At 34.5% G+C, this 26,659-nt stretch overlaps 2 protein-coding genes across 2 annotated transcripts; one reads left to right on the forward strand and one right to left on the reverse strand.

The window, feature by feature from the left end:
* Nucleotides 1-327: 327 nt before the first annotated feature.
* Nucleotides 328-6,719, reverse strand: LOC123540612 (uncharacterized). Its single transcript, XM_045325847.2, has 6 exons — nucleotides 6,588-6,719; nucleotides 3,821-3,986; nucleotides 2,321-2,430; nucleotides 1,860-1,955; nucleotides 1,414-1,576; nucleotides 328-630 (listed from the first exon to the last, which is right to left on the reverse strand). Exons 2-6 carry the CDS (start codon nucleotides 3,978-3,980, stop codon nucleotides 455-457), a joined length of 705 nt encoding a protein of 234 aa, XP_045181782.2. The 5' UTR covers nucleotides 3,981-3,986; nucleotides 6,588-6,719; the 3' UTR covers nucleotides 328-454.
* Nucleotides 6,687-24,020, forward strand: LOC123540566 (28S ribosomal protein S2, mitochondrial-like). The gene is made up of 3 exons (XM_045325717.2): nucleotides 6,687-6,793; nucleotides 15,531-15,632; nucleotides 22,433-24,020. The coding sequence occupies exons 1-3, from the start codon at nucleotides 6,736-6,738 to the stop codon at nucleotides 23,083-23,085; spliced, it is 813 nt and encodes a 270-aa protein (XP_045181652.2). The 5' UTR covers nucleotides 6,687-6,735; the 3' UTR covers nucleotides 23,086-24,020.
* The last annotated feature ends 2,639 nt before the right edge of the window (nucleotides 24,021-26,659 follow it).

Consider the following 26,659-nt stretch of genomic DNA (forward strand, 5'->3'; position numbering starts at 1 on the left):
CAAGTGGCTCTAACGGTATTACCATTCACTCTACGGGCCGACTGGCCGACCAACTGGTGCAAAGCAATATACGCCCACTTCCTCGAAGGGGGCCATAAATATTCCAGCTCTTTGGTAATTGTTTTTGAGGTAACCTGCAGAGCCAGAAACATTTACCCTCAAACCATATATTCCCATCTGCATCTACATCCAGTGACAGATTATTATATTCTATCAGTATTTAATTTTACCCTTATTAGTAGAACGTTTTAGACAAAATACATGTAACTCTTTACATTCCATTATACAAGAAGTAAATTACTGTGCAAACAAGAACAATAGTACAGATATAATAATAACATTTATTTTTAAAACAGTCATAAACACTTTTCTGCACCATTCAATAGTCAATAAACCTTTTATGAAAGACAAAATTCCAGATTTACAATCAAGTTCAGGTCACAAGTGTGCAATTTTAACTTTTTGGTTTAAACCCAAAGTTTCCAAACAATTTGCTGAAAAAACCAGCATCTTCTTTTGTAAGTTCAGTATTCACACTGGGTACAACTGTAATAGCACCTGGATCTGTCACCGGAGAGATTGGTTTTGAGGAACTAGGTTTGTCAGGGGTGGTAAGACTTGGGGCACCATCTGAAATAAAGAATAATATCAACACTTGATACATTATAGAAAATAGTCTGAAAAAAAAAAACATCTAAAATTTCATAGCTGAAATTGTGTTGTTGTAAAGGCTAATACAATGAACAATCAACTGTGTGCTGGAAAAGGACAAAATAAATTTTCAATACTTTCATAAATGTCTTGTACAAGGGACATTTGCTTAGAAGACTACATACTTACCGGTAAAAGAGAACGCCACTAGTCCGACACTTAAAAAAATGATTTTGGACAACTCTTTACTATAAAGATATAAATTAATAATTTAAAAAAATGTTTTTTAGTATCTTATATTTCAGAATCAAATATATGGTCATCTTTAAAGTGTGTGGATACAACCATGCATGTCATAACCTAATGGAAACAGCTGAAAACTGATCTATATCTTATATTCATAGTTTCTTTTTCTCCTTCATTTACATTGTTTTGATTGATCCAACATTCTACACATTTGAAGATACAGATATTTCAAACAACAAAATCATCAGTAAGAAAAACAGAAATTCTAACATGACACAACAATGTACGCTTCCAATATCTCACATGACAATGTATAAAGTATATGAACAATTATAGCCAATAGAGAATTTTGACCTCTTAAATGTTCAACTTTTAGGTGAAATCACTGTCATATAACTCATTATGAGCCCATAAACAGGTCATACAGGTTAATGTTTCCAATGCATAAGCAATGTACAAAATGTAAATATTTCCTTGTGTCTGTAATTATAGTAAAGAATTAAATCTACTCTTTACCTATAGCAGGTCTATCACAAGTTGTTGTTGTAGTAGAAACACCATTAGGATCTGTCTTGGTGACAGTTGTACAAGTACGCCCATTCTCTGTAGTTTTCTCTATCCTCTCCACTGAGCCGTCTCCATGACGAATAGTCTGAATGCTCTTCATTCTACCGGTCACCTGTAAATAATATATTATACTGCTGGAAAAAATGGCTTACAGATGTAGCTTACCTTGTAACCAAGGAAAATTCAAATTCATTGAACTGTAGCAATTCACTGGATTTCATACATAATTCAATTAAAACAAATATTTGTACTGCATATAAACGTGTTTGTCTGTAAAGAACACATTAAAGAAAGACAAAGCTTTAGGTTCAGCTCCTTATACCTAGGTTTGATTGAATAAGTGATATTCACAAAAATGGCAAAAAGAACAGTACTCAGTTCAGTAAAGCACTTACAAATGAGTCACTGTTAGAGAAGACAGACAGTCGGTTGTCCGGAGTGTTTGTGGACCAAAATGGTCGAATCTCTGACTGGGAGTTTGGTGAGGACTCCTAAGAAAATATACATTAACAGAAACAGGTTAGCTAGAATAATATAGGTTTATGTTAGGTTTAATCAAGTTTATAAGCTGCATTTTAACTTTAATTTCTGTCTGTACATCGGTCTTACTTCAATGTAAACTGTAATAATGTCCACTAATAATAAACAAATACATGTAGAACTTCAATTCAAAGTACAGAATAGCTTATACATAAAAGCGTGTTTTCTATGTTGGCATATGCATCTTTAAACGGCAAGAAAATACAACAACCAGTTTTGTAATTTCTAAATTCAGGTCTAAGACCAACTTCTACTATTTCAGCCATATTAATAAGTATTCAATTTGAGATTTTTCAGGAAGTAAAACTTAACCAACCTGGGTAAAATTCTTCCTTTCATCAGCACTGTCATTTCCTTTCAACATCTGATCTCGTGGATCCTCATTTAATGGAGGGGAACTTCCCGTCATGCTGGGTGGGTGGAATCCTGTAGGAATTATAAACTGCCATGTAATCCTTGCTTACCATAATACATGTACGTACTTCAGAACATAATACAGGCATGATAGAGGAGTACAAAAAAACATTTAATAGAGATAAACATTTCATATAATATATGAATACTGTACTTGAATCATTTTAACTGACTGCTACACTGGCTCTAGCTGACATGATTTCATTCTGAAAAATGCTGACATCTTTTCATACAGGTCAATTTCTTATCTATGCTCTGGACTGGTGACCTAGTTTTTCAACCCAGCTGACCTAGTTTTCAAACCAGACCCAGATTTCACAACAGCAAACAGTGTGACCATGTTTTATACCTTTATCTATGGGGTGGAAAATGTAGACAAAGTTCTGCTATGATCTGATCTAATGACTAAGTCTTTTTCATATCCCAGATGACTAAGTTGAAAACTTGATCTAGCTTTCAAAAAGACAAACATACAAAGTTACATGAAGGTTTGGTTGTGAATTCTGGTAGATAATATGTGTTCAATTATGGCCTCAACAAGATTTTTCTAAAGACTTGGTATAGAAACCTTGTTTTAGACCCAGATGATTCAAATAGAAACTTTTATACAGACAAACATTTTTACCATGTTTCATGAAGATCACATTAGAAATTAATGTGGTCTCTAGAGTGGTTTTAGGCTCTGAGGGCCAAGGTCTGAACTTGACCTAGATTAAGACAAAACATTTGACAAAGCTTCATGAAGATCATGTAGAAAATGTCGTCTCTACAGTGTTAAAAGCTTTTTCTATTATGTTTTTCACCTCAATAATCCAGTATGGAACAGAACAGAGATTTTATTGAGTTCCATTAAGACTACAAAACAACTGTGACCTTTAGAATAAGTAATAATGGACCAGTGTATTTACAATAACTTTGAACACTTTGTGGGTGCTCAGAGCTAAAATTCCCAAGGTTTATCAGGATGTGCAAAGAACATATTCAACTTTTTTTCCCAAATATATTAAGTCATTCTGAACGATTCTAGTAAAGGTTTCCTCATTAAATATATAACAGAATAAAACATATTACACAAAATGATTGGTCATTCACTGCAGCATATATGTGTAAATTGAAATGCATTGCAAAATGTACAAAACTCCCACTAAATGGTATGCATGTCAGACCATACTCATTACAGTACCTATTTATCATACCTGTGAAGTTTACAGTAAACTGAGAATAATTACCTAGAGGCAATATTGTTCTTCCTAGCCTGTTCTGTGAAACTCTATCACTTTTATTGTAGTCTATACACATAGCAGCAATATCAATCAAAGACATACACTCACACAGAACAAGACTTTTTTAGTGATCATATAATTTCCCTGAGAACGTACTGTGACAACAATAAGCACACTACCTATGTTTATATTTCCGCCCTCTTTGAACATATCTTCCATTTGCCTGGACATTTCCTCCATATGTCGTGACATGTCCTGGAAATATTTGTCAAACCCACTGAACCCTCCGAAAAATGGGAAACCTCTGTCACCATCATCATCTCTGTCATCATTCATCATGTAAGTCTGAAATATTCCAAATGCTATGTTATCAGTATGAACAAGTAAATCATGTAAATTACGTTTATTAGATTGGACGAGAAATGAGTACCCTAATTATTATTTAAAATAGTTTGTCACAACGTAATTTAACATTATTTTGTGTAATCTTCATGAAAATGCAAACAATCTGGTAAATGCTGTTATATGTAAATCATTTAGATTAATGCTTTAGGTGCAGAATGATTCAGCATTTAGATCCAAGTTTTAGGGGAATACTGATTAAGAACTAAGTTAGCATATGAAGTGTCTATCGCCACAACGGTCGTGCCGATTATTTTTCTTATTCTCATGACAGTTGTGCTGATTAGTATCCTTATCCGCAAGACTGGTGTTTCAGTAGCGTTTCTATTTTTAGCTAGAGGTGTATCCTAGTTAAAAGATTATTACTTTAGCATCATGTTAAATCAATAATCAATTGTATATTAACACAACACCATAACAAATAATAATATGACATAACGTTTTTATAGTTAAACTGATTAGTTTTAAATTCATCTACTACGAAAGAGAAAATTAAATACACAGAAAACTAATTTAGATCTGGATACATTAATTGGTTCATTATTATACCTTATTTTTGTCAATGTGTGTCTAACTTTTTACAGGACGTTTTTAATTCAATAAATCAGATTAAATTTATACAACATGCTAATTGTAAGCATCATAATTGCACGCTGCTGTCGGGGGTTGTTAACATAACAAAAGGTGCATGCTAGAAATTGTCAACAAGTTGGTACAATGGTGATCAGATAAGCAATACAATACAATACAATATACAATAAATTTTATTTAAAGTCGGCAAGTAAAGTAACAAGAGCTGTCACAGGAGAAAGCGCGCTCGACTATTTCCATGCTGGATAGTGAAACAGGGCACATCTAAGGAAACTGAAGCTGTCACTGGAGTGTTTAATGACTCCAATAGTTTTTAATTTTGTCCAAATATTATGCTGATTTTGTGTAGGAAATAAGCAATAAATCTATTGTGAAAAAAATGTTATATTAAAATTGTTTATATCGCACATAGTTTAAGAAATAATTTATAGCAAAACAGTGCTTTATCACTGTAACAGTCTCAGGAAAAATGTGCAGCCTCGACCGGGATTCGAACCTCGGACCTTCGGCTTACCATGCCAATGCTCTACCAATTGAGCTACGGAGGCCACCCGTTACGAGAACCGCTACACAACTTCCCTCTTACTGCAAGACATTTGCACTCCTGGACAATGTCTGCCGCAGACTGTTAACCGCATTCAGATGCTCATCCCAGCCAAACTGCTTCGCCCAGTATGGGCTCCAAGGGTGAAGATCCCAGACAGGCCCCCAAATGTAACAGTCTCAGGAAAAATGTGCAGCCTCGACCGGGATTCGAACCTCGGACCTTCGGCTTACCGTGCCAATGCTCTACCAATTGAGCTACCGAGGCCACCCGTTACGAGAACCGCTACAATCACTATTTACAATCACGATGGGCGGTTATACACCGGGCGTAATAATTATTTCGAATGACGTATAACCGCCAGAGTGTATAAACAGTGATAAAACAACATTTTGCTATAAATTATTTCAATTCTAATATGAATTTTATTGTAAAATCTAGATCAAATATGACAGAATCTATTTATCTTCATAAAGGCAGTGGCTACGATTACGGTACCATAATCCTAGCCTCCGGTTCTAGGATTACAGAAGTGCCGTATTCCTAGACAACCCTATGAGAATAGGCTAGGATTACGGAATGTTTAAGAGGTATCAAATATATGTTAGGACATGCATAAATGACATTATAAACTTACTTACTTCACTTAATTTATATTATTTCATGCTATTGATCGGCCATTTTGGGTTAATATAATCTTAATGGCGGCGCGGGGAAATATTATAGAATTATCTATGGTTCGTATATACCTGTAATTCTTTCATCAAGTCAACACAAATGGTCTTTAATAACATACAATATGGGTATAAATCATAAAATTCAAAGTATAGAATTTTTTTTAAATCTAACTTTCACACTCATATTTCAATGATATTTCCGCGCGCCGCCATTAAAATTATACTAACCCAACACGGCAGACAGATAACACGAAAAAATAGGCCAAAGGCAGGCATGAAAAATCGCTATTTTAGTAAAGTGAAGAAAGTAAGTTTACAACATCATTTATGCATGTCCTTACATAAATTTGATGCCTCTTAAATACTTCCATAATCCTAGCTTCTCCTCACAGGGTTGTCTAGGAATACGGAACTTCCGTAATCCTAGAACCGAGGCTAGGACTACGGTACTGTAATCGTAGCCACTGCCCTTCATAAATGCCCTAACAACCTATACAAAATATATAAAATATAATTATCTTAAATATCAAAATATTTCTGGATATTTTCAGTATATCAAAAATTGGGGGTGGAAAGTCTAGGGTTTGTAAAATTGGGGGTGAAAAGTCTTGGGAGGAAATGTCTTGGGGTGAAATGTCTAGGGGAGGAAAAGTCTTGGGGGTGAAACGTCTGGAAGGGCGAGCCTTCCTAGCCTGCAGAAATGCATAGCTTTTGATTTCGGTAAAAACTCACATTTTAGAGTTTTACTGCACCTAACTGATGCCTGAAAAACTACCGGGGAAAACAAAGTCGTCTCACGCAATACGTATATCGTAAATGTTGTTGTTGTTGTTGTTTCTCCGGAACATATGAGTTATCCCCCTGTTACTTCCGGTAAATAATGAAAAACACACTGCTGAGGTTTTTGTGTAATAATTACATCAAACAGTCCTGCTTTGGTAAGGTCAATAGTGGCAATATTTTATGCATTTCTCAAGAAGGTGTTAGTATATTTTATAAAAGGCAAATACCTTTAATTTTCTGAGAAATGTGTTTGTTTCAAGTTTTCGCGACGGATATTTTGACCTTTGGCAAGACTATATCCCGGTACAACCCGTTTTCGGACAGCTAACGGTATATCGCTACGGTTTCGCTACGTGAAAAATGTGCAACAATTATAAATGCTGGAGTTTTGTTCAACAATCATTTATCCTAAAAAATAAGCAAGTAAACAAACCTCATCCCGCAGCATGTTTTAGATATCCTTTCCAACATGGCTGACCCACTTTTCCATTAACCGGAAGTTGTACAACCCGTTTTCGGACACCTGCTTCGAAATATACTGCGCTCCAAAGTTTACGTCACAAAAAGTCAGAAACAGTTTAAACAAATCTCGAACATCAAATGTAACTTTTAGTAACAAGAAAACAACCCAAAACGTATTTACAAAGTATTTTCAGTGTTAGTTTATGGAGTTAGTTGGTGGGATCAGCATGAATGGGACACAGGAACGTGTCTCCTATTCTGATTACCCTCACTGTTACATACAAAATGATAAGTGTACCCATCCCTTACATATTATCAGCATAAGGTCTATATGACCCCCTAGTGGGCAAATGATTCAGAAAAGAAACAGAGAAAAAAAAACTTTTCTACTATTTAAAATTTTATTAAGCAGCTGATTAAGAAAACCTCGTAAGGTACACTGGTCTATAAGTGGTAGCTTTTGTGTGAAGTATACTTTTGCAAAATTTGATAGTGGGGGCGGAGCCTGTAAAATAACCTAATCTGTCGGACGACCAGAGCTTTCAACATGAAAACATTGGATTTATTTCTAAAAACACATATTTTGGACGTGAAATTTTGGGAATAGTGAAAAAAATTAAAAATGTAACAGTATGTAAGTTTTTATCATTTGCTTACCCTTTTCATTTCAATTTTTCTTCAAAACTACCAGCGTGACATTTGTATGGTGTTTGTAAACAAAGCATGCGTGTGGGAAACCGGAAGAGGCGTGTTTTCCAGGAAAACTAAAACATTACCGGGGCCGGCCAATACGGGTTGTGTCCGAAAATAGGTTGTCGCGGGATACCATACCACCGAGTAACCAGTTTCCGTTATGGTAAGGAAACAGCGCGCAATTTCGTTGGAGCACTTGCACTTTAGCGGTCCCTATAATAATAGTAGTTTGATAATGTCTTAAGGGTTAGGGTTAGGGTTACTGTTTGCCTTGTTTTCGATGCTTCCGAGGGATCTAATTTCCAGATTTTATTAAATATTAAAAGTTAAAAGGGGTAACTTTATTTTGAGATGAATATGTTTGGGGGCTGCTGCCCCCACACCCCAGCTTTACCCCACACCCTCAACTTGCGCATGCGCATTGTAAACTTCCGGGAACCGCTAAAGTGCATTCTACCCATTTCGTGAATAGTAATTGTATAAGCTCAAACTATTTTATTTATATATAAAGTGAAAATATTTCCTCGCTTTATCCCCACAGTTTCAAAACGTATTTTATGTTGCTAACTGATGGGCGCTGCCATTTTTAAATATCAACCAGAACTGACTTCCATTTAGATTGGTAGAACAGTTTTCGTTACCTTTACGAAATGGGTGAATTAAACGGAATAAAAGGTACTACAATAACATTAACAGACCTTATAACATTTGGAATTTATTCGTTTTCTATCACTTTTGACACAAATATACTGTTATAATTTAATTTGCATTCACAAATTAACCCTCTCGTTTGCCCTGCCAAAGATAGTTGGAGAATACTATTACTACCTAATTTATAGTTTTGCTAGAGGTGGGCTTCTATAAACCTATAGCAATTTTACAAAGAAGTTTACAATGAACAATCTATCTATCAGAGATATGACCGTTACCTGTATATTGATAAAACAGTCAGGGGTGTAACTGTTTCATGTTATCGCAGTTTATAACCCATTTGAGTTATTGCTTATATTTTCGTAACTTGTTTCAGATATTGTAAAATATTACAAAGCCTTCCTGTGCCAATTCCTCATTTTGAATATGACTAAACTGCAATTATTTCCTGAATACTTGAACTCTTATCTTTCCAGCAATGCAGTAAATTTTTTTACGCAAGGCTGATAAAGTTTTACGCAAAGGTTTTAAGCTATAAAACTCTTAGCATCCCATTATGCTTATCAGGTCATGATCACACTAAAAGAGAATTGGATTAACCACAGATTGCTACTTATTTCACTGTATAGGTCACTTTGTGAGAACAGCAAAAAGACTTTTTTTGAATAATTTACTTAATATATTTTATAACTAATACAGGTTATAAAATGCTTGAAAAAAATAACTGAAATAGGTTACGTAACTTAAAACAGTTACAGCCCTGACAGTAAAATGCTTTGATTGAAACAAATGAGCATGACCTTCTTATTAACCTGCAACAGTACTTCAGGACTGTTTACACTGTACAGAAGTCTTTTCGAGTCTCTAGCCATATAAGGTAGTACCTTTTTCTCTCCATTTCGTTAAATTAATTATAGCTTTTGAACCGCTTCCGAGGCCGTGACCTTCTAGTACCAAATGTAAACAATCGGCTGCAACATGCTGTTTAAGTTATCCGTATCTGCATTTTACTGTTAGGAAGACGAAGACATTAAAAAATCCAAAAAAGTCATAATATACTGGTCAGACTTACTTGCTTTAATAAATTAAACATTAATATTCATGTAGAAACTTCAATGGGTTGAATTTAATTAATAATTTTAAATAAGAGACATAAATCTTCGAAAATATGATCTGACAGGTGCGAGGAGATATCTAACCTGACACTGGTTTCAAAAAACAACAGACTGCCGATTCCACTAAATTGCAGAAACAAAACACAAAATATACATTCAAAAAATGTCAGTGGGGCAAGTTTGTGCTTTAATGTCACCATAAATTCATTTTCAGAGATGTAATAATTACAAAAACTTTGTACATGTACTAGAAAATGTTCCCATGGGATTTCAATTTGAGATTTCCTAACAGAAATATGCAGTATAAGTTTCGACGTGACAGAGACAGTGACTGTCAAAAGTTATCACATTGTCTCGAAACGTCCTATTCAGGTCTTTTAGGATCAAATGCTACAGACTCGCCTTTAACTTTAATATTTTTAATCCATTTTTCTTGTGATCTGACATAAAATGAACCACACAACACCATGTTAAAACAAGTTATACACAAAATTTTCAAATTGGTACCACTGCCTGCAATATTTTGCCCACAACTGCAGTAGTTGCGTGATCGAGGTAGACTCTTCATTTAGAAAACAAATACAGCAGTAAGAATTTTTTGTTCATTTAAACTTTAAAACTAAGGTTTGTTTTATGAACTATGTTAAATATGGGGCTTACATTTATATGTCAACTAAAATTCATTAAATATAAAAAATGTTTATTTTTATATTCAAAATTAACCATGTTTTACGAACTTCGCATGACATGATCAGTTTCTCACGAGAATCAGTGTGCAGATGTTGCAGCTAGACCTGGTTTAAGTAAACAAATGGGATTACGCTATAACTTGATGGACGTGACCATCAGAATACAAAAATAGGGTCAGTTAAGTTATGGTAGCCAGAACTAGGACTTGCACAATTTTATAAACTTGCATGGTGTCATTTATCATCCAAACCTCATATCACCATGATTGACTGTTTTGCATGTTCCCTATACAAAACTGACTGGTTCACAGATGTAATGAAATGATACATGTATAGTATATCCCTTTTGGAACGGAAAGTATCTACAGTCAGGTAACTAGACTTCTAGACCTGGTAGATGTGGCCAAAAATTTGCAGTGGTGCACAGTTTTGGCCAACTATAAGACACAGAGTCTCTGGGTCTAGTAAGTGATGTACTATTAGTTTTGCGGTATATAAAGAAAATCATAATATTATTACAATGATAAGATGGTCCCGAGAAAACATGAATATGATAAATCTTTCATTACATCATACAAACTGCTAATTACTATAAATAAATTATCGAATTTGCAAACTTGATTTTCTAGGGATGAAATGGTATAGATACTTATGTTTTCTGTCACTTTCAGTATTTAACAAAACAAACAAGGGCTAGTTTAAAAAAAAAATGTAAATGTGTATTTAACTTTTGAAATAATCTATTCTTATATTGATAACCCTACTCCATGCCACTGTCTTTCGAAAAAATGTCAGTAATTCCGTTAAAAATGTGCTTCCGTGGTGTAGTAAAAAAAAAGTCCTAAGTACTACTTTAGTAGATCCATCTCAATTTTTCCATATTTTGCTCAATGTTTTTGTATAGCGGTTGCTCCAATCACACGTTTTCACTGCTAGAATGCATTCTGTAGCAACAGTCACCAGTTTTTAGCTCACCTGTCACATAGCGACAAGGTGAGCTTTTGTGATCACCCTTCGTCCGTCGTCTGTGCGTGCGTCCGTCAACAATTTCTTGTCTGCACGATAGTGGTTTCATTTATCATTTTATTTTACCAAACTTGCACACAACTTGTATCACCATAAGATCTCGGTTCCTTTCATGAACTGGCCAGATCCCTTTATGGGTTCCAGAGTTATGGCCCCTAAAAGGAGCAAAATTAGCTATTTTGACCTTGTCTGCACAATAGCAGCTTTATTTATGATTTGATTTTACCAAACTTGCACACAACTTGTATCACCATAAGATCTTGGCTCCTTTGTTGAACTGGCCAGATTCCATCACAGGTTTCAGAGTGATGGCCCCTGAAAGGGCCAGAATTAGCTATTTTGACCTTGTCTGCACAATAGCAGCTTCATTTATGATTTTATTTTAACCAAACTAGCACACAACTTGTATCACCATAAGATCTTGGTTCCTTTCTTGAACTGGCCAGATTCCGGTATGGGTTCCAGAGTTATGGCCCCTGAAAGGGCCAGAATTAGCTATTTTGACCTTGTCTGCACAATAGCAGCTTTATTTGTGATTTGATTTTTACCAAACTTGCACACAACTTGTATCACCATAAGATCTTGGTTCCTTTCTTGAACTGGCCAGATTCCGGTATGGGTTCCAGAGTTATGGCCCCTGAAAGGGCCAGAATTAGCTATTTTGACCTTGTCTGCACAATAGCAGCTTTATTTGTGATTTGATTTTTACCAAACTTGCACACAACTTGTATCACCATAAGATCTTGGTTCCTTTCTTGAACTGGCCAGATTCCATCACAGGTTTCAGAGTGATGGCCCCTGAAAGGGCCAGAATTAGCTATTTTGACCTTGTCTGCACAATAGCAGCTTCATTTATGATTTTATTTTAACCAAACTAGCACACAACTTGTATCACCATAAGATCTTGGTTCCTTTCTTGAACTGGCCAGATTCTATTATGGGTTCCAGAGTTATGGCCCCTGAAAGGGCCAGAATTAGCTATTTTGACCTTGTCTGCACAATAGCAGCTTCATTTATGATATGAATTTAATCAAACTTGCACAAAACTTGTGTCACCATAAGATCTCGGTTCCTTTCTTGAACTGGCCAGAGCCCATTATGGGTTCCAGAGTTATGGCCCCTGAAAGGGCCAACATTAGCTATTTTGACCTTGTCTGCACAATAGCAGCTTTATTTATGATTTGATTTTAACCAAACTTGCACACAACTTGTATCACCACAAGATCTTTGTTCCTTTCTTGAACTGGCCAGATTCCTTTATGGGTTCTAGAGTTATAGCCCCTTAAAGGTCCAAAATTGGCTATTTTGGCTTTTGCAGCCATATAGAGACTTCATTTATGGTTTGATTTGATACAAACTTCCAAAATATCTTTAACAACAATAAATCTTGGATTCCATGACAAACCTGTCAGATCCAGTCGTAGGTTCCAGAGTTGTTTTATATATCTTATTACCTCCCCTGATTGTAATCAAAATGGATTTATATCAGTAAGTACTTATAGGACTTATTTGAAATTTCATTATTGTCATTAGTTGGACTGAGACAATCAGGGTAGATAACTATGGACTGATTTTATATCAGATTACCTCCCATTATTTCAAATTAAAATGGGTATATCTCCGTAACTAATGAAGATACTGATCTGAAATTTCATTTATGTCAACAGATGGACTTGGACAATCAGTGAAGATACATATTTACTGAATTTATGACAGATTACCTCCTTTATTATTTATCTAAATGAATACACCTTAGCAGCTTCTAATGAGATTGGTTTGAAACGATCATATCATTTTGAGCAATGGTACTCAGGTGAGCGACACAGGGCCATCATGGCCCTTTTTAGCTCATCTGATTTTTTGAAAAAAAATGATGAGTTATTGTCATCACTTGAGCGGTTGTCGGCGTCAGCGTCGGCGTCGGCGTCTGCGTCGGCGTTGCCTGGTTAAGTTTTATGTTTAGGTCAGCTTTTCTCCTAAACTATCAAAGCTATTGCTTTGAAACTTGGAATACTTGTTCACCATCATAAGCTGACCCTGTATAGCAAGAAACATAACTCCATCTTGCTTTTTGCAAGATTTATGGCCCCTTTTGTACTTAGAAAATATCAGATTTCTTGGTTAAGTTTTATGTTTAGGTCAACTTTTCTCCTAAACTATCAAAGCTATTGCTTTGAAACTTGGAATACTTGTTCACCATCATAAGCAGACCCTGTACATCAAGAAACATAACTCCATCTTGCTTTTTGCAAGATTTATTGCCTCTTTTGGACTTAGAAAATCAGTTTTCTTGGTTAAGTTTTATGTTTAGGTCAGCTTTTATCCTAAACTATCAAAGCTATTGCTTTAAAACTTGCAACACTTGTTCACCATCATAAGTTGACCCTGTATAGCAAGAAACATAACTCTGTCCTGCTTTTTGCAAGATTTATGGCCCCTTTTGGACTTAGAAAATATCAGATTTCTTGGTTAAGTTTTATGTTTAGGTCAACTTTTCTCTTAAACTATCAAAGCTATTGCTTTGAAACTTGCAACACTTGTTCACCATCATAAGCTGACCCTGTACAGCAAGCAACATAACTCCATCCTGCTTTTTGCAATAATTATTGCCCCTTTTGGGCTTAGAAAATCATTTTCTTGGTTGAGTATTATGTTTAAGTCAACTTTTCTCATAAACTATCAAAGCTATTGCTTTAAAACTTGCAACAGTTTTTCACCATCATAAGTGGACACTGTACATCAAGAAACATAACTCTATCCTGCTTTTTGCAAGAATGATGGCCCTTTTTAGACTTAGAAAATCATGGGTAGGACAATATTTCTATTACACAAAAAAAATCAGATGAGCGTCAGCACCCGCAAGGCGGTGCTCTTGTTTATGTTTGGTATTATTCCAGGCCAAAGTCATGCTTTTGCTCTGTTAAATGTGGATGAATGACAAAACAGTTGTGTTTTTGAACATAAAATGTACTGATGATTAATTCCTAGATTTTGACAAGTCACAGCAATTTAAGATTTTTGTGCGCAAGTGTCTACTGCTAATTGCATTTTTTCTGCTGCATACATGTGGATTATGATTTTCTTAAGTTTGTAAGAGATTGTGCCCCATTCTGTAACATGTTACTTTCACTTAGAAAAACAGTATATAGTTTCCAGTCTACACCATTTTATGTATTGAAAATTACCCAGTATACTCTCATATACTCTGCAACCCAGTAAACTAGATTTGATGAGTAATGATTAGCGTTTTGGGGTTTTTTTTGTGGACATATTTTTTAAATCCTGAATCAACTGTATGCAGGAGTTGTCTTTCCTGTGGTTTATATTGCTAAATTCTGCATGAAAACAATTGCAGGTTTTGCAAACCGCTACTGAAAGTAGGAGTTTATTGTATTGACAAAAGCAAATATTGTGTCATTTTAAGTGTAGCAGACCACCAGTGATAAGCTTTTTACTAGAAGTTATTTAACCTTATTATTTTTCCATTTTGTTACTTTATGATGGAATTTTCAGGGGGAGTAAGTCACAGTGTAAGAAAATGTGATGTTCTTTAACTTTTGCCCTGCTAAATTTCAAAAATGGACTGGTCTCTACCATTTATTATTTGAAGGGGCATTGACTGAAAATTTACTAACTGAATAGCAAACAGTGCAGACCAAGATAAGTCTCTTGCCACCAGCAGGCTAAAGGATAAAGACACCTAAATAAGACCCGAATTTTCGCTCATTTTATGTAACAGAGAAAGATTTGAATTAGTGAACTTTAATCTGTGGTCAGAGATAACTCACACAATTGCCGCAAGACACATAGTAATGTTTGGGCCATTAGTTATTTCAGTGCAACCTTGACCTATTTATTTTTCATTGAAGAAAGATTTCTAACAAACTTCTAGCCAGCTGTGTCCTTTACCAGACTGAAAGTCAACAGTGAAGTTGTTATGGTCTTCACGTGGTGAAATATAATGTTGATCTTACTCATGACAAACAAATATCCTGTCTTTTGGATTTTTAATGGAATTTTAATTAAAATCAGTGGAAATATCCAGTTTTCAACATGAAGGCAGGAGTCGGATGGTTATGTACCCAGATGCTTGATGTTAACTTACCTGAAATAATGTGAGTTATGTTTTGATGGGCATCTAGGATTTTCCTCCTATTAAAGCTGTGACCTTAACTGGGTTTTCTTGACTAAAATTCAACAAATTAAGACCATTTAGGTTGTAGCCTTTCTCTGACTATCTGATCTTACCCTTACAGGTTACAGGACAGCTTTGGTTTCATGTAGAAGATGCATTTCCAACAGTGTTCCTCAGGGACAGGAACTGACACAAACATCAGTGAAAACAGATGCCAAAAAAGGTAAAAATTAGCTGCTTTTTACATTTGACCTAGACAAGGTGTAGACATAGAACTAGAGATCAATCATTGACACATATATTATTCCTATCCAGCATTTACCTGTACATCTGCATGACATAACAGGAATAATGAAGTAAATGTAAACTTAGTGATAAGTCATTTCATTGTAATGTCAATTTTCATGGTAAATACTAAAGGGCTTTTTCCTTGTTTTTATATATGATGTGTGATACGGTACAAATAACACTATATCTAAATTTCAGCTTAAAAGAGTGGATCTGAACTTATTTTATTAGACTTAAAACGTTTTCTGACTTTACACAATAATCGTGTATTTGACAACTTTTTTTGCATTGAGATAAGTTCTTCCCGCAATAATCCAGGTATAATAGGGGATTAAATATTTATCAATGACCTGATAGGTAAGACTATCTGCAAGAGCAGCTACCAAGCCATGTACCCGGATAATCTTAACTCTGTTCAGCGACCCTAACTCAGTGTCAACATGGCTGACAGAAAGACGATGTATGTCGTTAATTTCCTTGTCTTTTTTCATGTTTTTATGTGAGTATGCAATGTTAGCGTAAAACTTTTGATAGTCATAATATCCTGTATTGATGACATGTTTTGTGTACTAAATATTTCAATCGAAATGTCACATTATGTGGCTGGAATTCATAAAAATGTACTCAAAAAAGTCTTCAAAATGAACATGTTTTATGTTTCTGACTGTTTTAAAGTACCAGAAATTGCAGTAAGACCTTACTTATTAAATGTATTAGTTCCATAAATATCTCTTTGACATTGTTTAACAGTATCAAAGTTTGAAACTGATTTTTATAGTTTAAAAATTGTATTGATTATGAGGTAGGTTTAAATTTTCGGATAATTCCTAACTGGTATAGGAAACAGTGCTGGATAAATACGAACTTAGAATGGATAAACACCTAACCAAACGAAAACGGCTGTTCGTCTGTGCTTTTTTGTGGACTGTTGATGCTCGAAGTTCTTTGATCTACCCATCCCTGCAGGGATGTGGGATTCCTATGTCCAACTTATCCGACTCGTGATTTTTTGCCAGCGGACAAGTGCATTTTTCATTCTGTGTGTCCGCGGAAAAGCATACTTTTTCAGGTATAAAATGATTAAACATAAAATATCATTTAGATTGTGTGTTGCTTCAAGTGTATGGAGGTGATAAAGATAATGGGTACTTTGACTAGGTCTCGCACCCACTGTAACTCGGTGACTATGATGAAATATCAGAGAAGATTTAGATACAAGAAGATTTATTTAACGTCGGATAAGTATAAACATATAACACTAGCTTAAAGCTATTTTCCGACAAACACATGTAAATAAGCTCAACATAAGTAAAACAGCTGTAATAAAATGCAAATATGTTAAAGCACATTAAAGCAAATAAAGCACCTGGCGCTAAGTAGATAAGAAACAAATCACAAAGTATCACACACATGTTACAGCGCATTAAAACAAAATAGCACATAGGTACTTGCAAATAAAAGGAAAAAGTAATTTACCACATACAGATTTAGCACATTTAAAGCAACATAAAAAAACGATTAGCTGACACTACACAAAAATAAGAAGAGTCACATTTTACAACATGCATTTAAAAGAAAAACAACATAAAAGAAGAAATCATATACATGCTAAAGGGAACATAAGAACTACTTAAAGTAGCAGAAGAAAAATATTTGCATCATCAGCATATAGCATTCTGTAACTAAAACTAAAAAAGGAAAACAAGGGTTACACACAGAGAACTAAAAGGACATTTAAAGACATCAGAAACGTAAACAACTTAAAAAAGTATTATGACAAGTTTGTAATTAGAATTCCAACTGCTGAGACAATAAGTCACTGTCAAAGAAAATATTTGAGCCAGTAATCCGCCAAATTAAAATCAAAAGCACACAGAGATCGCAAGTATGACTAAAATAAGTCGGAAAGTTTTAAGAGTCTTTCTCTGAATTCATCTGGCTTTGCACCATTGCGTGGGCAGTGTTTCGGGCATGATCCCAAAAGATCCCGAACACTGCTTACGCAATTTCAGACTTTTATAAACGTTAAAAGGCAAATATTTCAACAGCTTATTTTTTACCACAGTTACTGAGATATGCTTTTCTATTTTATTGTCCTAAATAAAGACCTCGATCTCCAGTCTATTTGCGCTTTCATGAAAGTTTAATATTACAAATCAGAGCAAGTGAAATTTGACTATGGACAAATGGGTTTTTAAGTGTCCGTGGACAAGTGAAAAAATGTAAGGATAACCACACCCCTGTCCGGTCAGTCCATGCATCATTCCCCCCACCACACCACACACACTTTTCTCCCCTATTTACCGTCTGAAAAATATCATATTTAATAATTAATCATAAATCTAATCCGATTTAAACAATATCAAAAATATTCCATTAGCACCTCTATAAAAATCTCTTACACTATACGATATACAAGATTTGAAACAAACATAATTCTTCTGAAACAATGTGTGTGTGTGTATGTGTGTGTGAGAGAGATGGAGGGAGAGAGGGTAGGGACTACAGAACTTCGAACATCGGTGGTATTAAATAATTTCTTATATAAATATAATAATTTTGACTTTAATACCGAGTTATTTTTGAGGGTTTATCCAGATTTTTCCAAACATAGCTATTTGCATAATATTAAAAATTATGAAAAAATATTTGACTGTAGTGGGCATACATATAACATCTTGTAAAATTAATGACAAAGTTTGAAGACAATACCGCTTATAAAGTAATGTTTACAATAATCAGACCATGTACATGTCAACTCATTCATTTCTATAGAATACTAGTCAGTTAGGTGTTTATCCGTCACGCAATTTCGTGTAAGTTAGGTTTTTATCCATTCCTCATGTAAACTGAGTTTGGTATTTATCAAATCAAAGTTAGGTTTTTATCCCTTTTCTCGCTGTCAGTACATTTGAACATGTATTGTGTTAACATGTAGTGGGTGAACAACTTAGTGTAAATGGGCCTATAAAGCAGTATATCTTTGCTTTCAAACAACAAAATAGTCGAGGCATCAAAAGCATAGAAGTATTTTTAAAGATTTTTTGTAAAAGTTTTCATTGAAAAAGTTGCCTTGTTTGTCGTTTTTCCACCTGAAAACACAATGATTGATATATTTAACATGATACATTTTGAAATATATACTTGATCAATGGAGATGGATGTAACAACAGAAAATTCCTTCATACATCGTAATTACACAGAAAACAAAGTTGTATCGGCTTTACATCCACCATGTTGGCACTGAGTTAGGGTCGCTGAACAGAGTTAAGATTATCCGGGTACATGGCGTGGCTACATAGAAATTAAATAAGAACTTCCAGAAAATCTTAAATAATATGCTTCAGAATGACCAAATCAAGTCTTAAGTATTATATTCAGTCTTTAAAATGTTACATAATGGCAACCAGCATTTTTTTTAATTGTTTTTTCATAAATCTAAATTTTTATGTACAGTCTTTACAAGGTGTCCTTTAACACCTGACCTGGTGTTTGAATTTAATTCCAATAGTAAGAATCAATCACTGCTTATAGCCAGTGCATTTCAGAAAAAGACATAAAGGGTTCAGGGTGAGCTATTAATTAGTATAGGCAGATGGTCTGGCGTCCATTGTCAGTCGCCCTGCATTTGTTGTCAACGGTTTACTTAATCATTTTCTCCTCTGAAACTATACTGGTCAGAATTACACTGAACTTGGTCTGCAGTATACTGGTAAGGTCCCCTTTCAATTTTGTTCAATGGGGGTACTTGGCCCCTTTTAGTGGCCTCTAGAGCTAAAAATAGAAATGCCTTTAAGCAACTTCTTCTCACGAACTGACTGATGGATTTTCAGCAAACATAATATGTATAATCATGTTATGGTCTTCCCACAAGTTTGTTTAAATCGGGGCATGTGACCTGTTTTTGTATGCTAAACATAAATATTGCCATTTATGATTCAGTGTATCATAAGTATATTCAAAGGTCAAATAATCATGGTCAGGTGAGTCACTGTAGCCATCTTGTTCAGCATGACTGTTTGAAATATTTCAACTCGTAGAACTTTTGTTTTTCCAGTGAGCAGATCTCTCAAAAACTACTTACATTATATACATGTCTTCGGCATTGATCAGGATATGACCTCACAGTACAGAATTATGCCACTATTTAACATAGTGCTGCATGTAAATAGGTTTTAAGAATGTACTTGACACTAAGTTGACAGAATGCTTTTCAAAAAGTCACATGTCTTTGGCATCGTAAGATGATCTCACCAAACAAGTTTCATAAATTATGCTCAAATTGTGTCAAGAGAATGCCCTGTTTTAGCATAGCAATTTCCTTGTACTGTATATACCCTTATTAATACCCTCCCCCAAATTAATGCCCCCACATTACTATATTTTTTTTAAAAAGGTCATAACAATAATAATAACATCTTTACTATGAAGATATAGATCAGTACAAAGTACAAAATATGATACATCTTAACTTAAATACTGACTTCTGAACACCAACAACCAAATACAATTTACATTTTTATTACACTATTATTTTTATTACATTATTATTATTGCTGTTATTATTGTTATTATTACATGAGTGAATACCAGAATTATGATAGTGCTATAATTGTTAAAATAATAAGTCATAACACCTTGGATACGTAGTTGATATTTACTGAAATATAACAAACAAAAACATTAGGGCCTTATAGCTCCTCTCTTAATTCCCCCTTTGCATGATGTAGTAATGTGTAATGCCCCAGGCATCAAGGAAGTAATATGCCATTACGGTAAGCCAGTTTATCAGAAACTACTTAACCAAAACGTTTTCTACATACATCCTTGGCAACATGAGCATGATTCATAACTCCGGCTTACAATTTGGCAAATTTAGCTCCAATATATCATGAATCATGCCCCCTTTTTACTTAGAATTTCAGTTAATTTGGACACACCTTTACTAATCTTTATCATTATGCCTCCGAAGGGAGGCATATCAGTTTTCAACTGTCCATCCGTTAGTTCGTCCGTACGTCACAACGTTAACTTCTTGCATGAAGGCACTTTACTCGCGAACCACTGCACCCTTGACCTTCAAACTTCACATGCTGATAGTACTTATTGAGTACACGACCCCTACTGGCTTTGGGGTCACCAGGTCAAAGGTCAAGGCGCTGCGGGGGCATTTGTCACCATTAGTGACAGCTCTTGTTACTTTATCAGTTTGATTCAAACTTAAGGTAGTTCTGCATGTTTGGATCGAAAACTTTTCTACAATGTAGAATTTGATTAAACCCTGATCTTTCAAAACTTCAGAATATACTGAGAAAATTCAGTAAATAAAAATGATAGGGTCGTGTGCTTGATTTTTTGCTAGACTGATTAGAAAAATTTGGACCTCACGCATTTTTTTCACAATGGGAGTCTACGTGAAAATCACAACTTTCATATCATTTTCGTGAATAGCAATTTTTCTACAATGTAGATTTTAATGACACTTCTCACAGTCTTAAATAAATATATGGTCTATATTATGGTAAAATAAAATGTATAGGTCCGTGTATTTATTTTTGAGCTATTTGACCAAACTTAAAGTGAACGGCACGTTTCAAGATAATTTAACACATTATTTTAATTTATTTAACGTCAAAGATGTTTTAATATCATATATTAACTTTATAGAGATAGTAACAATGCCACTGAAATAAATTTACTCACGGGTTGCCATTAATTCATAAAATGATTTTCATTTCAGTACGCCAAATCCAGGCTTTATTCTACGTTTTCCGGAAAAATGACGTTACGCCATCACTTCCGGTTTATTAAACGTGCAGAACTACCTTAAGGATAACATGGTGTAATAGCCATATTTCATATCTTGTAACTGGATGACAATATTTAAATGAAATTTGGTCACTTTAAAGACATTCAAAATTAAAAACATTTCCTCGAGAGAATTTTTCGAATTTTATCATTTTTGGGGAAGGTAATCGGTATTGAAGCTAACATTGATGCCTATGGGAAATATATAATTTCTTTGAATATGAGAATCTGAGCTTGAGTTTCGAGATAATTTTGCGGTAGAAAGCTGCATTATACGATTCTGATATCAAAAAGAAATCTAAAATTCACCATAGGGAAAAGGAGAAAATTATTTTTTTCTAGTTTTCAGGGGAGATAACTCATGAAAACAAAACAAAATTATCAGGGGAGGTAATCTAGAGGAAATTTTTGAGAACTTCTGTCACTATAATTATAACTTGTCAATATGCACCTTATTTCTATTGTTTGACATTTTCAAGGCTTACATTATCAAGTTGCATGTACGCTTTTGGTGAAATTGATGCCTATTACGGGTAGTCATCCTTAATATAGTTCTTCCACATCATCACCCATATTAATGACGTAAGGTCCATGTCTCTGGCACCATTATTACATGAATTATGCCCCCTATTTACATAGAGTTACTGTTAAATTTTGATGCTTTTTATACGAACGAAGGGACGTATTATTTTATACCCCGGTTTCCGTAAGTCCGTCTGTTAGCAACTTTATGTGTGCTGTCTCCTGAGGCAGCTCTTGTTTTGTAAATTCTAGAACAAGATTGAACAGTGATATCTTGGGTCAAACGTAAGATCACTATGTCAACTCATAGAAAAACCACATTGCCATTTTCTGTTGTTTATTACATGTATAAAATATTGATATATGTGATACATCATTAATCAAATGTTTTTTGACTGATTTCAGAGGTGGACACCTGGGAAGCCCTGAAACATGATGACTACTTCAATTTGAGGAGTCTGGTTACACTAAAAGATTTGTTCAGGATCAACGCACACTTTGGGCACCACCAAGGTGGCCGGAATGTCTATATGTCACCTTACCTATTTGGCACCCGCAGTGGCATTGATATTATTGATTTAGAACAAACAGTGCCTCTGTTTCAAGATGCTCTGAATTTTACAGCACATATTGCATATAGAGGTGGGGTGATTCTCTTTGTCAGTAGAAGCAAGCCTATGATGCCGTACATCGAGAAAACTGCGGAATTGTGTGGAGAATACGCTCATTGTCGTTACTGGATGCCAGGACTATTTACAGATATGCCAAATAAATTTGGCCAGAGAGTACGCCTTCCAGATCTCTGCATCTTTATAAATACACTTAATAGTGTGTTTGAAACTCACAAAGGTGTAATAGACTCAGCAAAGTTGTTAATCCCGACAGTAGGTTTAGTGGACTCAAATTGTGACCCTAGATTAATAACCTATCCAATACCTGCGAATGATGATTCATTTAAGGCAGTTAAATATTACCTGAATTTGTTCGAGACGGCTGTACTTAAAGGAAAACAGAAAAGGAAAGAAGATGAAGAAATGTTGTCAGATTCTGAATTGTAAACGAGTGCTTGATAATATCTGAAGTATTTGTGATACAAAACGTTTTGTCCATTTTACTAGTTAAAATGTAAGTAGAGGTGAAATGTTATTTTATTTAGAGAATTTGCTCCAGGATGTCACAAACAAAGACTTTTATAAAAAAATGTTATATATAAGAAAGGTTAGATATAAAAGATTCAGTATGATCCCTCACCAAAAAGAATTTAACCGAAATCGTGTTAATTCTGTCATTTAACAAAAAATTGTAATAAACTTTTGTGAAAAAGATTGATGGACTTGATACATAGATCTGCGTAAAGATAAAGACAAATTAGCATGTTCTATAAATATACATGCTTAACCTGAGAAATGTGAGAATTATCACTTGACACTGGCATGATTTTAAAGCAGCATGCCTCCAGATTTGGTTAAAAAATAATCTTTCTTTCAAATTGAAGTCTGGTCATATCATGAACATTAGAATATGAATTTTTGTTTCTAAAATATTTTAAAAATACCAAATCAAGAAAAAAAGATGACCGCGTCGAGAATCGAACCCCGGACCGCCGCGGCAATAAAGACTTTTTCCCATCGTCATAACCAGTAGCACTACAGCTGAAGTAATGAATAATGACCTCGAAATATAGATATTTATAATCGAGACAGTTTACTTCGAGTAAAAGCGTGACAAACACTTTCTGATTTTCATCGTAAAAAGTAGTAAAAACAGCAAATTATCATGTGTTTCCGTAACATAAAGTTTGTCAGTAATGAAGTTTTAAAGCCTTCTTAAGAAATATAGCATTTATTTCAAGATACTTAAAAAAAAAATTTTTTGTTGTCGAACGATCTGGAGGCATGCAGCTTAAATTGATCTGTGTAATTAAAAGAATATTATTTGAAGGAATTCATTTGTTTGGTATTTGATATTATGTTAATAAAGACATGTTTTCATATTGGCTCTGTCTGTCAGATAGGCCTATGTGATGGATCAGGGGTCTGTTTGCTGGTCATTCTGAAAACGCGTTTCAGTTGTTCGAAAAAATTTACACACTATTACTACATCTTACTGATGTTAGGTTGGACCTGTATAATACATCATGAGAAACAAATCATTGGACAGCACAATGATTGGGCAGAACGGACTTATCAAATATAAATCTATTTTCAAAGGGGTATAATGCACATACCAGAATGACCGTAATTGGGCCTCTTTTTCCAGCTCTGCTACAGGAGTAGGTTACCTATTAGCCAGTCGCAGTCGCTCTTTCATTGGTATTTACCTCTCCATTGTTCAAGTTTTTTCCAACAGCTCTTGTTTCTTTATCATGTAAAGATATATTTTGAAGTTTGCAAACAAAATCTTGTGTGTTTATCACTGACATGTCTTTAGTATGCTGACTTATAGACCGCTCCAGATTTGTAATTACGTCCCGATATGCAGTTTAAGCCCTCCTGTTCTTGTACTTTCATTGTTATAGGTAGGTTCTGATTGTATACAAATGTATTACCAAGCACAGGATATATATCATAAATTTTTGTTGGGTGATAAGCATGCTGAAAGAAAACATTTATTTTAAAATCTGAAGCTACTTTTTGTATTGGTTCATCCGATGCCCATGCATTTGGGTTTTTTTTTTCCATGAATAATTGAGACTCTATATATTTAATGTAGATTGAATGAAGCTTAATATCAATGCAAAATCTTCCATTACAATTTATCAAAGTGTTAAATTCAAAATTACAGCCTAAGAAAAAAATTCTTGTAGTATTTTGTTTAGTTCACTTGAACACAGAGCTCAGATCACTCTATGTTGTAGGTCCAAGTCTGTAAACCATTTTCTTAAAATTTACATCACTCAGAAACCATTTAGCGGAAGTTGATAAAACATAATCTCAAGGTTTCTTCGATAGTCTTCATCTAAATTTGTTAATGGTTCCACGTTGTTGCATTGGGGCTGCCAGTGCTAAAAAGGGAAAAATCTTCAAATAACATCTAAACGGTGAAACCGCTTGTCCGATTTTCACTTTGGTGACACCTTGTCAAAAGAAATTGTTAATAAAATATTTTTAAATATTGAAACACTGTAACACTACAGGATCATACTTCATCTATTTATTTTGGTATAAGAGGGTCATGAAATTATACTGGACATGCTGTGGTCTAGGGTTCCATGTTTTACTCCAGTCTATTGGGATTTATTTTCTGGATTCTATGTTGTAATCTACACTGTAATTTTTGAGAGCCATTTCAGAAAAAAACAATAATTTGTTCATAGGTGTAATCTACACTGTAATTTTGGAGAGCCATTTCAGAAAAAATCAATTTATTCATAGGTCATCTTGGTCCAACTAACTTTTTCCTCATTTTCCACTTGTAAGATACTTTTCTCTCCTTGCAGTAAATTTCTGGAACTAGTTGGGCTTGCAGAAAGTTTCGTTCTGAGCATCCAAGACCAGTATGAATTATATTTCAGTGGAAAACAATGTTTTCAGCCCATCTGTCACAAAATTGTCTGTATCCTTTTACCCCATTGAATGATTTACATACAATTGCTAATTATGTCTCCCATTATGTGTGGAGATACATTGATTTTGTCTTGGCCATCAGTCTGTCACAAGTTTGTCTGGATTATTCCTCATAAAGTACAGGTGAGACTTCAACCAAACTCCAAAGTTTGTAGGGATGCTCAGTACCATAGCTTGTTGTGCAATTCATTGGCATTTTCGAGTTGAAATGTATTTTAGTAAAGGTATTGACCCTTACATGTCAGTTTTGGAGGAAAAGAAGCTTTACCCATTTGTTATGTATGCTTTACTTCAGTAATTGTAGTTTAAAAGCAGATGGGACAAGATTAGTAGTCATTTCTATTGTTCAGATTAGTAGTCATTTCCATTGTTTAGATTATTAGTAATTTCTTTTGTTTAGATTAGTATTTTAAATTTGGTATAGTGCATCAGCACAAAGAAGGAACCTATGTTTCAGTACTTATAATTAAAGGCCAAGAAAAATTGTTTATGGCTGAGGGAACTATTTCTTTCTTGAGAGATACAATGTACATTGCTGATTTTTGTTAAATATTAGTTGCCCATTGTATTATTTATAAATATATTAGGTGTCCATCAAGAAATAGAGCTATTTTTTTTTACTAGTTTTTAGCTCGACTTTTAGAAGAATATTTTGAGCTGTTTGACTCGCACGTACGTCAGAGTCCGTGTCAGGATTTGGTTAAGTTTTCAGTAACCACTGGGAATGGATTGAAAATTCACACATTTGTTCACAGTGAGTGTTATGATCTGACATTCATTGCACAGGGTTCATAACTGTACTTGCATTTTTACAAAATTATGCCCCCTTTTCGAGTTAATTAAAACCAATGTTTTTAGGTGTGCATTTTCAAACATGAATGCTTTCCACATTAATTAGAGGATGTGCAGAATCCTTCAAGGTGGTGTGGGGAGATCAAGGGCCAGATGGAAGACAATTTTTAATTTGAGAATGAAAATTCTAATTTAAGGTATTGGACCCCTAAAAGTAATGTTTAAGAAATGGTATTTGCTTGGTATATTCTTAAAGTTTACCGTGTTTCGCACT

The sequence above is a fragment of the Mercenaria mercenaria genome, chromosome 15 (genome assembly GCF_021730395.1).
Source record: "Mercenaria mercenaria strain notata chromosome 15, MADL_Memer_1, whole genome shotgun sequence".
NCBI lineage: Eukaryota > Metazoa > Mollusca > Bivalvia > Venerida > Veneridae > Mercenaria > Mercenaria mercenaria.